We start from the raw sequence: 14,519 nt of genomic DNA on the forward strand, positions 1-14,519 counted from the left end.
AAATGTAGGTAGTTTCGCCCTTAAGAATCTCAGGAGGCTACTCAGGAGAAACAATCACTTCACAAGCTTTACTTTTACTAGTTTATCAGGTTCGATGGCTAGGAATAGATTAACTGATTACAAGTATTTTTAAGTTGAGAGGAAATTGAATGTTTTATTGTATTAAAGTTTCTTCTTTAGTTTGAAATGTCTTAGTAGTATCATAAGCTGGCTAGATACTATTTTGTTAAGTACACGACCCCACAAGCTTTTTAGCTTTAATTCTTATCGTGTATAAATAAAGATACTACTACTACTACTACTACTACTAATTGAACTGCATTATCCAATGATCCAATGAATTGACAATATATTGCATTATCCAATGATCCAGTTTTTAATAAATTATACACATTATCGATACAAGGCTTATAGTACCAAACATTTGATACTACATCTTATCTGAGATCAGGGAAAGGGAGCAGTAACAGTCCTGTTTCCAGGTTGGGATGACTGTGCTTTACCCTTTGAATCCAAAGAGAGACTTACATTCAATACAGTATCAAGCAGATTAGCCATAAGAAAAATATCACATAGGGGATTATTAGTTGATCCAATACCAAATTCCCTGAGCTAATGTCATAAACAGTAAGGGAAAATACAAATGAGATCTGGGAGTAGAAGGTTAACCCAGCCAGCAAGAGCCACCTGAAAGGCTACATATCCTCTTATTGGGTCAATTCAATTTATGATTCAGTGTATAAAAGGAAAAGAAAAAACAAAGGTAATTGACTTTGAAATTTATTTTTCATGTGTTTAAAATAAATGTTGAGTCAAGTGTACCATTATTAAAAACTACTTTACCATTACTGAATATCGTGTATTGTATTTTCATGATGCAGCACAGAATCATAGCAAATAATAGACTTCTTCAGGAAAATAACTGTGAAGGAGACTTCAAAAACACTTGTACAAATGAAAATAATGAAACATTACTTCATCTGTCTCATCCTCAACATATTTTCACTCCACTACCGTATATTAGAGAATAACACAGCACTTATATACTTGTTGCAGCACTGATTGATATTAAAATCTACTTCTTACCAAAATAAGTCTGTCCCCTTGCCGTATGAAGCTTTGCAAGTTATGGGAATTGTTGACTAATAAGAAATAATTGCACAATCAGATTGTTTTTTTTTAACGCAGCCATTTTGGTTGATTTACATTCATACTCTCTTTGACCAAAGGCATTTTGATTTGTGTTTGTTTTCATTACAGCTGGAATTTAAATATTTTCCACACAATTGCTGTGTTTAAGACTGTCAAAGGATAAAAAGCAAATTATGATGTGTAATTTCAATAATGAACTGCAGATTCAGATTATCCAATGAATGCCCTCTTCACATAGAAAATGATTAAGCACCCAAAGAACAGATCATAACTTTTCCAAATGTCTACCACCATCCACAAAAGTGGAAGCAGTACTTTCAGTTGATGTGAGGATTTGACATCGGAAATTAAATCCAAAATGACATCTCGACAATTGTCAAAAATATCTGAACAATACTTTATTCCTGAAGTAAAATAAAAATAAAATGCAAGTTGAGATACATACAGCGGGCTACTTTCCCAGTAAAAGAAGAATACAGTATTGACAGATCTGTGTGTGTAAATAAAGATCTAACAGAAATTGCAAGCATTTCCACATTAGGTTACATTCTTGTTAACGAATGATTCTTCCCACATTATGGTACAAAAGACTGTAACCAGCCTAAAGATCCCCTTTAACTAATAATCAACATTTACCTCTTAATTGAATATCTGGTGATTTTTTATCTGGTGATTTATCACACTGCACAAAAATATCCTGTTTTCTTACAATAGCACTCATTACAGTTATAATCCCCAACCTAAAAAAACTTGTTCAAATTAACCCAGATAACAGATTGAAGAACAAATTATATCTTGTGTTTGAAGCATAGCTGCTCTCCTCAAAACTGCAATATTTATAAAAACCTAACTCCATAATTACTAATTAAACAGAGCAAAATTCACCATTTTCTTTTCAAGGTAACTGACGAAAGCATTAAAAATATTTAACCTATTATTATTACAGTTGTTGTTAGTTATAACAGTATTTCACAAAAATAGGCTAGTGACAAAAATTAAAACTCAAACTACTCCTTTTAATTAATACTATTAGCATCAGCTAATAAACAAGACTTTTCCAATTATTTACAATATACTAATTTCGTCAACTGTTTTAACAGCAACAATGTTTACCCCAAGTGTTTGTGCTGGAAACCATGTGCAGCAACTACTGATTCTTTACACTTTTATTACATTCCTTCTAAGGTAGATTGAATATACAGAATATCTTCCATGTACTTGACATGGAATGATATATATTAAGTAATGTGTTGAGTCAGCACTTCAGGCAAATACCAAATACAGATACTCTCATATTTGCAACCTGCTTCAATCTGATAGTTTGACTTCCTTAAAAAAGTCAGTCCTCACACTTACAATCTTTAAAAGGGGTAAATTGATGTGCAAACAATCTTGTATATTCAATATTTCTGCCTCTCTCCCCATTGTTTGTACAACTTACTTCTTAAGTCATGCTTTAATTGTTAAATTTACAGGTGAATGCTGACTAATCATGGTGAAAAGCTGCAAATCCATCCATCAACTGCTCCCCTGAAATCCGAGGTTTGTGCTCAGCACCTTGGATTGCAGTGGCAGTAGAGGCTGCTATCTTGTATAGCAAAAGTACACAAACACAACATCATACTGTGACTTCATGGCTGCCACTTATTGTTCTTCCATTTACACTAGACTTGACATAAGTTGCTGAAACACATGGAGGAGCTGTATTCACAGGAACAGATCTACCATCTTGGTGTCTTGTCTGATGGTTATTTCTGTCTCTGCCATCTTTGCTGTCATCCTAAAAATATTAATCAATAGGTTATTCAACACTGATCAATACAATAAATTGACAACAATCTGGTGTTTCTCTCCACACATTCACCTGTCATGCCTTTTGGTAATTAGTATGCTTAATCTCAAATAAAGTCACCCTAAATGTAACCCTTTCACTTTCAAGCAAAGAAAACAAATTTTCAGACAACACCACATATCTTCAAAATTTGGTTTGAAATCCAAACAGAATCCTTCTATGAAAAACTTGCATAATTCCAGTAACTAGGGCTTCCAACAAGGTGACCTGGAGAATTCAATCAAAAGTACAAAATCCCTAACATCCTGTACATTCCTGCACAATACTCTTGCAACATGTTTAAGTTTCTACTGCTTTCTGAGTTTCTAGGACAACTTAAACCATGCAGATCAACACGAGGTATTCCCTGGTTTGTAATGAACAGCGGGGTGATTTTCTGAAGTGCAGTCATTTTCCACATAAGGCTCTATGCACAAAAGTTATAATTTTTTCCCAGACTCTGGCAAGAGCCCTTCATTACAAGTGCCTTTAAGCTTTACACCCAAACATCACTATGCATAATTTCCATGCTGTTCTCTTTACATTTCTCATGGTACTGAAAGGGAGAATTCGTTTAATGAAACAATTGGAAGCTTCTTGTAATCATTTCCTTAATTCTGATCACCTTAAAAGATTGATTGAATAGTAACAGTGTAAAAAAATTGGATGCTTAGGTTATCAAATCTAGGGATTCAAATATAGAATAGCCTGTGCAGTTCACTGTGTTGGTATACCTGTGACTTTTGATTGGAGTGATTACTCGTCACCTCAACTTTAACTTCACCTAACTCAATATCAACATATTTGTTTGCATCTTTTTCTTTCTCTTTTTTCTTCTCTATTCTTGTTTTGTTCTTGGTAGTTTCCTTGGCTATATTTTCCATATAACCAATATATCTAAAAAATACAAAAAAATTGTAAAGATATTAACTATAAAGTAAATCTTCATCAGAGGTGAACTTCCCCAATTTGGGGCTGACAACATGGATGGAGGCAACCACAGCCACAGAGGATAGAACAGCTTGGAGAGAAAGAGGGAGACACCCTTTATTCCACAAGGAGAGAAGGAAAGAACAAAGATAATAACTTAGAATTTTCCTTCAAAAATAATGTGGGTAATGTACTCTTGACAACCCTGGTTACAACCAGCCACCAGATGGAGAACTACTCACATGTTAAATGTTGAAAATCCTGCAATAAACTATGAGCCAGTAGTTTTCTACAAGCAACAGCTTTTGATGAACCTTTTACACCCTAATATCAGTATGTATATTTTCCACCCTGTTCTCTGTACAGAGAATTACTGATGAGATGATGGGAGTGAAAGGGTTAAGTATTGTTTAACTGCACTTCATGAACTAAAAAAAATTTTAAGCTCTTAAGAGTTGAAAACAGTATGCATATGAAAAATTGACCCGAAAACTCCTTACTTTGCATACTGAGAAGAACAAAGTGTCACCAAGCAGTTTTTCTTGCAGCCTTTATCAAAAGGATTGTGGCCACTACGAAACTTCCCTGTTACCTAAAAAAAATTAAATAGACAACAAGAGGTTACTTCAATTTCTTATGAAATGAATTACAAATGAATAGTTTATTTGAACAACAGCTACTACTATTTACTAGGGTATCCAGACTTTGCATGTCTTACTGCTCCTGGGAAAAAAATAGCATCAACTGAAACATAATTTTTAACACTTTTAATATGTTGGACAATTATACTTTCAAGGAATTTCAGCATATAAATTTTAATTTTTCAAGGACAACATCAATATAAATTCAAAATGACTATTCAAAAAATTATTAACTTTTAATTAGCCAAAATATATATGCTTTAAAACAGATAATCACATGGTTCATGTGTCTATTGTAAATTAAGAAAATAATCCCACCTGCCTTTTTTTATTTTGGCGATTTCCTTAAATTTGATGCTTGGAAATCATTAGAAATAAAAAAAAATGCAAGTAAAATGATTCCCTGATTCCCTTTATCACCATTCATTTACACTTATAAATACATCATTAGACTTTTAATTTCCTTAGTTATTACCTGTTCATTAGTTGTACGTCCCATGGCAACCAGTCCAATGTGGAACACAGTTAATCCAACCACTGGAATAGACGTCAGTCCACACACCACCATAATAGCTATTCTGTGTCAGAAGTTAAGGTGGCTAACATACGCAACACCCACAAACATAGCAATGACTTGAACACTGCAAAAATGTTGGTTTTTTTTGTAATTATTGGTTTATACCATTACAGAAAAAAAGATATCAGTAAGAATTTATTTCAGGTTAAGGATACGCCACTGCTGCTTCCCTTAAGTTGTCTTTTTTCTCAAGAATAAATATCAAAGAGAAGACAAATACAGATATAATGTGAATAGACAGAGAAAACACAAAGAAAAAGAAATATCTATAATTTCTCCTGCCAATGCAGTTATCTACCCAAGGACAATGATGATCAAAATTCTGCAAAGAGAAAAAGAAAAATAAGTCTTATCAATACGTAATTCACTGGAATTGTTACCAGACCTAGACTTTGGCTACTCAAACTTATTCTTTAACCTTTCACCCACAAGATACTATTGGGCAATTTTCCTTACTGTCTGCCATACAACACTTGTGATGCTACTTCTAAGAAATTAGTGTTGGATCAACTAACAATCCCCTAATTGATATCTCGCTTTCCTCTCATCACTTTTCTGTTTGATATTGTATTGATACTGTCAGGAGAAATTCTGTCTTGATCACTCATGGGAGTCAAAGTTTACCAAAGTGAAGCAAATGTAGCAAATCTAGGAGAATGACGAACTCCACCAGCAATGTTATTGAAACCAGGGCTCGACACTAACTTTTCAACTTACTACCCTTTCCTCCTTTCAATAGTGGCCTTTACAAAACTGTGCTTTTGACAGTTCAGTCTTAAGTGAAGTGAAGCAAATAATTTCAGGTTGTGTAAATTGGTGGAGATAAGTAATAATGTTAATGATAATAAACCCTCACCTCAATACAATTATTGCAAATGCTACAATGGGAACATCGTGGTGGTCTGTAAAACTTGCAAGTGTCACACCATTTCATGCGAACGGTAATACCATTTATATCAACATTCTTATATAAAGGAGCTCTGAAGTCATCCTCTTGCTCAGAAGTTGATGTTTCTTCTGCAAAGCAAATATCATATCTGTGCTACAGATAAGCAACACCAGTACTTAACCTAACTGTTTAATGTCAACCAAAGTTTTACCAGTTTTACCCACAACCTTGCTATACTGCTGGACAATTATGAGGCATTTTTCTGTTTTCTCTAAGGTCTTACGTTTTTCAATACCCTTAGTTGCAAAATTAAAAACACTCCAATTCTAGCATCCTTCAATAACAAATCGAATATTTCTCAATCAACAATTAATTCTTCCTTTCTTTTTTTATTATTTTCCACCTTGATTCAAATCTAACTTCACACCTATGCATAGTTTTTTTATGGTAATAAATTAGTACAACTTTTATCCTTTTAGGAGGAAACTTAACCTTATATAAACCTCATGGGTTCATTTTGGTTTCCTCACCAAACACATTGTCGTAATGAACCTAACTTATTGCACTTCCATATAAATTTTTATTGTGTGACAAATATATCAGTAAATAAATAAAAATACCTTACAACTATCTTTTAGACTCTTTGAAGACAATGTTGTACAGAAACAAGTCTACATGTTGACTTAATTACTCACTCCCTTATAGAAGGTCACTTCTATTCATTTAATGGCACTTGCATATCAGAGCAAAAGGTTGTTTGATTAAATAACTAGAGGCAACAAATTTCAATTTTTTTGTTAAGATAAAAAATAAACTTTCATTAGACAGTCATGAAGTACAAACCATAAACTGCCACGTATGTTGAAAATATAAACAAAGTAAAACAAATAAAACATTTTAAACTAATGATGGTATAAGTAATGCCCAAATGTGTCTTTAAAAAGCATGATCATGAGTTTTAAATTTATTTTTATACAATTTTTTTGTTTGACACTAAATCTGTAAACAATATAACATAATATTTTAAGTACCAACGTCTGTCTCAAGAAAAACAAAACAGTTTAGAGATGTAGCATAATTTGTCTATATTCCATGATAAAAGTAAATTAATCCCTCTCATAGCTTGATCTCCATTACCGATTTAGCATAGCATTTCACTTCTTTGCCGCTGATATCTATTTTGGAGGAATTCAATTCATCAAAATATCACATTTCTCTTTTTTGTGACCTGCTTTATTGAGTTTGTCCTAACAATAACACGAGAATTTAGCAATAATCACTAATCGAGATTAAATGGTTAAGCCTTTAAAAGGCCATGGCGAATGTGGGCTGCGTTTGTCGGTATCGTTAACGTGTTTTTTCTTCTCAAGTTATATTGAGGTTTCCAAGAAATTCCGACAGCTGTTTTCTTAATCATTTAAAATAACGTTAAGCTTTTCTAAACAATTATGTCGAGCCTTTTTGAGCAAGAAAAACGTAAGAAGGGACGGGAAATAAAATACATGTTAGAAAACAGCTGCAGAGAACGTTTATTTTTCGCCGATTTCGGAAATTTACCCTAGAAGCAGTTACTGTTTTGAGTATAAACCTTTATTATATATGACACTTAGTGAGAGGGCTGCTCACAAGCAAGTGTGAATAAATAATAATTGTAACGTTTTACCGTGGCCGTCTTTAGAGGCTTGCTGGTGAGCTTTAAGTTAAAAATTCACCATATCGCAAACTTACCTCTGGGAATTATGCCAGGGTCTCTGAGTGAAGCATTGGCAAAACTGGCTAAAACTATCAAAGTAAGGATTCCATCGTAGACAGGGATGGCAATGGAGTATTCATCGGCCAAATGGGGGCATCTAAAAAGGATAAAATAAAACTCGTCAACAACTGAAATCCTCCAAGGCTAAGCGCTTCGGGTGGGCATGATCACAGCAAAAGCACTCGAAAAACCAACCCAGAAACCTTCAATTCTTACACGAACACGAAGAACAGAGTTGTGGTTCCGATGAGGAGCAATGCTGCACATAACAGTGGAATTTGTTGAGAAGAAAACTTCTTGCAAGGCCGAGAACGGGACATCTTCTTCCTTCCCTTTTCTCGGCCCTGATCTGGGAATTATTTTTTGGAAGAAAACCCAAGCCGATTGAACTGAGCATGCGCAAATTCCTACTTTCGATCAGCGGTGTTTCTAGAAAACCAATATGAGCCCCGAAGCAGATGCTGATGTTTTGTGGCAAGAATTTCTCCGGAAATTATAATTTTAAGAGGTTTTGAAAAACAGGAATTTCTTTTCGAATGAATTCAGCAGGAGATAATGAGGATTTGAAAAGTTTCCGTCAGGAATGGATGCAAGAACTCGGCAAAAAACAACATGTACAAGTTGACAAGGTGAATCTGGAAAAATGTCAAAATTTAACACAGGGTAACACTGAGAAATCGTTTCTTGGTTTCAAAGAAGAAATATGTCAGTTTCATCCTGTAGGATGCTTCACGGATAACTCCTACTCTTTAACATTTCCTGAGACGACAGAAGAAAAATTATCTGTCAGTGTTAACAACGATATTGTTCTTTTGAACTTACCAGAACCTCAAACTGAGGTTGTTTCCAATGATTCACCGAGCGACTTACAAATACAACAAAAATTGTCTTCTGAAAAACTTTATAAAAGGAAGAAGAGTCTTCTAGATCAACTGATAGAAGACATAGATGAAATTACTAGTATTCCTTTCTTTGATTTGAGCTTACCCAAAGAAGTGGGATTACAGATTTTCACTGACTTAGAAATCAAAGACCTTTGTGGCTGTGCTCAGGTTAGTAAGGCCTGGAAAATTCTGGCAGAGGATGAACTGATATGGTACAACATAGCTTGCAGACGAGGTTATATTCAAAAGAGAGACTCTGCCACTATAGACAGAACAAACTGGAAAAGATTTGTGCGAGATAGCATTTTAGACGAAAGAGAATTGAGAAGGAACTGGAAGGAAAGAATTTGTAAATTGTCCAGTTTGGAATTTGAAAGAGGTTTGCTGGCAATTAGCTTTTATTTCTTACAAAGGCAGTACTTGTTTCCTCATCTTCCACCTTCTACAGTGAAGAAATTGTGTTAATAGCTTTCATGTTTGATTTAGGAAGGATTAAAATGGATGAAAAGTGGTGAGGGGAGGGTAAAGATTAAAATATTTTTCCTCTCATTCCCCTCCCCCCTTTTTCCAGTTGTCTGAAGAAGAAGAAAAAAAGGTGGGGAGGGAGGCAGCAAAGACAAAAATACCAGGTACCTTATTGTCCCTTCTCCTCCTCATCTTTCTCTCTGCTTGAAGTGGACAGAGACATGAAAGGAGGTCAGTAAAGACACAAGTATTTTTCTTTTCCCTCCTCTTCCCCCTTACTCCACCTTCTTTTTACTTGAATGGCATAGACCGGGAAGGGGGCTGGTAAAGTGGAAATGTACCTTTTCTTCTCTATCCCCCTGACTCCCCTCCTCTTTAGTCTTTCTCACCCTCCTACCCTTGGCAGATGTTTCTTTGTCTCCCAAACTTTTGCCAACTTGAAAAACTAAGATGGTGTTTTCAAATGCTTGCACTGAATTCTTGCTTGCTGGAATATGTCTGACCTGGACCCAATTTTCAACATTAACCTTTAGTGCCTACCCAAAATGTTGAACTTCAGGTCTTGAATTGTTCCTTATGGCAAATCCAATCACAGTGATAAAAATGTAGGTATTCATAATTTATTGGTTTTTGTCACACCACATGCCTTATCCCTATTGTTGGGATAGCAACACACAAGAGTCTTATGTACATTGACATAAGATATTCCCAAGACTCAAATTATTATTAAGCAATAAAACTTCCACCAGTGGACATCTTGTACATCCAGGCTGCTGTAGGTGGACATCAAGTATCAGCTCCATTCACTTCAGTTCCTTAATATGTGATTATCTTTCCATAAATCAACACATTTCCTAAGCAACCATTTTTCTGAGTTATCAGATGACTTCTGTAATGTAGTATCATTTCTAACCAAGCAAATATCATCCTTGCTTGTTTTTTTTTCCCCACAGGTGGAGGTCTCTGTGCCGTGTCTGTCCATGGGAATTTGATATGCTCAGGATACTCAAATGGTGCAGTTGTTGTCTGGGAAGGGTATGCTGAAAATGTGTCAAGTTACAGAGAACTGATCTCCTCTGATTCTGTGAACTTGCAAAGACAGAGAGTGCATGTTACGTCCACTACCATCAACAGCATGTTGTGTGTTGCTGGGTTTGACAATGGTATCACATCTTCAGCTAATTAACAATTATTCCACGAGTGCGCGTTGGATATGAGATGATAGATAGCCAACGAGGCGCGTAGCGCCTCGTTGGCTATAATCATCTCATATCCAACAAGTGCGAGTGGAATAATTGCTTTATTAAAAACGCCCGCAAGAAATTATTTTGTGAGAAGAAACCGGATTTTTTAGCTCCCTTTTGATTTTAAGCTGATGCGTACGCTTACCATATTTGTATATTATGGTATATTGACTCATATACGATAATGGCTAAGCCACTAAAAAGTCTTGAATGACATTATCCAATGATCCAGTTTTTAATAATACTCCTTATTGAGAATTTAGTGATGTATTGAGTCAAATTACTTGTAACTCAAACACCTTTGAGCTACATGGAATAATTTTCTCTACTCTTCTTCACTACCTTGTGGTTGGGGTGAATGGAGGACTGCTCTTCTTTCCTTTGCAAAGTTTTTCACCTGTCTCTGTATTTCCTTTGATGCCACCCATGAAGACTGTACTCAAAGCTTATATGTTGATAAATTTGAAGCCAACTCTTTACTTTTAAACACCTCCATATTAAGGGATAAAAGATAAAACGTGTTTACCACTGGAAATGCCCATTGGTTGCCCAGAGGGGAGGGGGAGGGGTTTCAAATTGATTGGTGTGCAATGTTTCATGAAGTAGAGAGATGTGCAACAATCCGATACTCCACTACTTTCAATTAATCAAATACCATTTCCCACGGTACTAAATAACTGGTTTTCACATTTTGAATTTGTAGGTGATGTTTATGCATGGTCCCCTAGTTTGAGTTGTTCACCGTTGTGCCGTTTTGACTGTCATGGATCTGTGAAGAATGTTTCACTGGCCACAAGTGGTCCACTAGCATTTGTAGCCCTGTCAGATCATGAACTCAAGGTACATAACAGTGATGTCAATGGACAGTGGTCATGTGTAGAATCAAGAAATTATGAGGACAAGGTAAGTCAACCTTGAAACTATCAAACTTACCCCAGTACTGAAAGCATCTTGCAATGCAACTCTGATGTTAACTTTTATAATTTCATCCACAGCTTGGCCATGCCATGTTTATTCCAAACTCTGCTTCACACTCATTGCCTGAACTTGTTGCTATTGCAACTCAAGATACTGTGTCAGTCCTGGCACCTGGCAAAGGCTTTCTATCAACAATGGATCATGTGATTGGTGGAAAGTTAACTTGCATGGACTGTACATCTGATCAGCTTGTAATTGGTGTTGGTTCATATGGATATGGAACCCTTGGAAACAAAGTAATTTTGTCGGTATATCTATATCACAGTGTAGTTTATTAGTAACCATATAGACAAAGCCTATCAAAATGGTTAATGGATAGTGATTAATATGGCAAAACCAAACCAAAGAGTTGTTTATTAAAAGCACAAAAAAGGGAACCAGAGTTCAAAAACTGAAAATAGGGGACATCCCTCAAAACTTTGAAAACCTTGGACAAGATACATTATGGTTCAGATCATAATTAGCTTAGTTATAAACTCACAGGTTCAAAACATAAATTGTTTGCTAATACAGTTTTACTAATTTTTAGGTTTAGCATTTGCCCTTGGTAATGGTCTATCCCTTGAAGAAACTAGAGGGAGGGTGGCCTATTAAATTGAAATGATCAAATTTCTCTCCAAGTGACTGAAAAACATGTGAAACAAACAAAAAACGCTTTAAATTTTCTGTTGTGGACCTCAAGTTTAGTGATTGAGTCATCTGTAACTCGCAGTATGTTGTCAGTTTTGCCCTAAGCTCTTCCTGGAGCATAGGCCATCTACAATTTTCTTCTCCACCTTGTCCTGTCCCGGGCAAGCTTTTCGCATGTGGTCCTGCTGTGACCCCAATATTGTTCGTCTCTGCCTGAACATCTTGCCGTCACTTGCTTATTTTTCACAATCACGTAGTATTTTGTTGTGAAGAAAAGTTCTCTGTGTATGTATACTTTGTCGCATTGTTAAGCTAACCGATTTTAATCCTTTCTCTCTGATTTTTAGGTGCGTGTTTACAGCCTGGAAACTTCAAAAATGATTTCCATTTTAGGATCTCATTATCGCGAGATCACTTGTCTAGATCTAGCCAATTGCCCTCCACATCGTCTCGTGACTGGCAGCTACGATTGCAGGGTTCGTGTGTTTGACCTGCGCAGTGAAAAAATTGCGCATTCATTTCACTTGGGACACAAGCGAGCCGTCACTACGGTGCAAATGGACGATTGGAAAGTGGTCAGCGGTGCAGAGGATGGAACGTTGGTGGTCTGGGATCAGCGAATGACGTCAACTTTGTGGACGACTCATGCGCGGCATCCTGTGAGACTTTGCAAATTTCAAGGTTCCCGGATGATTACGGCTAACATTCCACTGGATCAAACACCACGTGAGAATCTTTGGTATGCAGATGATTTGATTCTCCATCGACGTCATCGAGGAATTATACGTACGTTTGACTTTTCGGCGAGCAATGCTACTGAGGGAATCCCAGATATTTGCTCTTCAAATTACGACGACACCAGTGGTTACAACTATAATATTAAACTGAGCGTGCCATACGACACAATAGAGGTGTAAGGCTTTGAAAAGAATGTGCATTTCCTATGGACATAAGAACATAGTCCTCTAGTTAAGCTCTCTCTGGATTTGCAAACCCCTTTTTGTAGTGGTTGCATATCACTTTTGTATCACTCGAATTGCAAAGCAATTCCTAAAAGCTACCACTACTCTGTAAGTCAATAGGAATCAGTAAAAAGTCAATGGGCTGAAGACTGGTGTTTCTTCGGCTTCAATTTTGCCATGCTCTGGTTGAGTGGCGGTGGAAAATTCTCCCATCGAAACATCTTACCTATCGAAGCTACCTTTTTTCCAGACTGTACTCCAAAGGCATGTGCAACACGACTGAATACCCTATCTTACTGATGGTGACATGCTACACAATGTTTACACCTGTGGATGTCTAGGTCCAGGGTTTTAGTTTAGGGGGGGGGGGGGTACAGGCGTAAGAGCGGAGCGAGCGCGAGAAAAAACGAGAGGGACTAAGGAAGGGGGCGAGTAAGGGTCCTTCCATCGCTCTTACTCCTTTCGTTACTCTTTCCCAGATGTCCTCCAAATACTAAGATGCTAGCACGGGAAGGATTTGAAGGAAAAAACTTTCGAGGTCGCGTTAAGTGAATTTGGCACCGTGTGGGGGAAATGAGCGGAAGAAAACGTATTTAAGGCTACAACCACTCTTTGACTGTCGGGACAATAGGCTCCGTCCCTAAAAATTGTGCTTTATTGTTCATTCAGAGCGATTTGTTTCGTTATCGGAGGCTTATTCCCATCATCGTCCTACTGTTAGCCTGAAAAACCTATCTTCTACCTTGCGATAGGCGTGACGATTTCCTACAGAAAAATCAGTCATAGTTCGGGGTTCTTGTGGAAACGACAGCGAATTTCTGTCACCGGAACATGCGGCATGAGACGTCCTCTCTGTACTGCACCACAACGAGTTTGTTTTTCACGATTACCTTCCAAAACTCGGACTTTCTTCTATACCATAGACACGAAGACGGTATTTTGTATTGCGAGGTTGCTTTGATGGAATGAATGCCTCTTTTTGATGTGTTGTGGACTTGAACATTATTGGACAGTGTTCAGTCAAGTGGACTGTAGTCCGGATCTGGAATAGGAACGGGATCAAAACCAGTTTCCAAGGTGTCTCTTCTTTCCATGGCTGAAAGGGCCTTGGGAACGAGGTTGACAAAGAGGGGCCTAAATAGGATAAGCCTCTTGAATTGCATTCACAAATAACTGACGAGGGAATTCGGCGTTAAATTGCACGCATAAACCGATATCAAGTGCAATTAATACGGAATTCACGATTCAGGTAACGAATATTCCTTGAATCGCATAATTGAATAAAGATAAATAAAAAGAAAACAGCAATGATATTGTTTGATTTTATCCTGAACGCGAGACATGAGATGCGAAACAGTATCACTAAGCCTCATTTTCAACTCGCAATTCCACGCTTAGTACCTCGCTTCGTATAACCATTCAGAATATATGCGAGATTTTATTAAAATATGCGACTCTATAAGGATATGGTCTATGTAAGGTGAGCTTCTCTAAAACGCTGACGGATATGGGACCCAAACGAAGAACCCCCACAAAAACTTGGCAGAGTGACCCCTCCCTTCCACGGGAGTTAAGCGCGACCC

At 36.8% G+C, this 14,519-nt stretch overlaps 2 protein-coding genes across 3 annotated transcripts; one reads left to right on the plus strand and one right to left on the minus strand.

Annotated features, from left to right (window-relative positions):
* Positions 1 to 1,525: 1,525 nt before the first annotated feature.
* LOC111341035 (palmitoyltransferase ZDHHC5-A) lies at positions 1,526 to 8,161 on the minus strand. Its single transcript, XM_022947975.2, has 8 exons — positions 7,990 to 8,161; positions 7,749 to 7,870; positions 5,988 to 6,148; positions 5,287 to 5,453; positions 5,030 to 5,132; positions 4,414 to 4,505; positions 3,718 to 3,880; positions 1,526 to 2,932 (listed from the first exon to the last, which is right to left on the minus strand). The coding sequence occupies exons 1-8, from the start codon at positions 8,091 to 8,093 to the stop codon at positions 2,771 to 2,773; spliced, it is 1,074 nt and encodes a 357-aa protein (XP_022803710.2). The 5' UTR covers positions 8,094 to 8,161; the 3' UTR covers positions 1,526 to 2,770.
* A 48-nt stretch (positions 8,162 to 8,209) lies between these two features.
* On the plus strand, positions 8,210 to 14,240 carry LOC111341034 (F-box/WD repeat-containing protein 8). Of its 2 annotated transcripts, none has more exons than XM_022947973.2 (5): positions 8,210 to 9,036; positions 10,076 to 10,285; positions 11,070 to 11,269; positions 11,362 to 11,592; positions 12,322 to 14,240. In XM_022947973.2, the coding sequence occupies exons 1-5, from the start codon at positions 8,310 to 8,312 to the stop codon at positions 12,889 to 12,891; spliced, it is 1,938 nt and encodes a 645-aa protein (XP_022803708.2). In that variant the 5' UTR covers positions 8,210 to 8,309; the 3' UTR covers positions 12,892 to 14,240. The 2 variants fall into 2 exon arrangements, with proteins under 2 accessions (XP_022803708.2, XP_022803709.2); XM_022947974.2 differs by having other exon boundaries at positions 11,362 to 11,580.
* The last annotated feature ends 279 nt before the right edge of the window (positions 14,241 to 14,519 follow it).

Source organism: Stylophora pistillata, chromosome 13 (genome assembly GCF_964205215.1).
Source record: "Stylophora pistillata chromosome 13, jaStyPist1.2, whole genome shotgun sequence".
NCBI classification, from domain to species: domain Eukaryota; kingdom Metazoa; phylum Cnidaria; class Anthozoa; order Scleractinia; family Pocilloporidae; genus Stylophora; species Stylophora pistillata.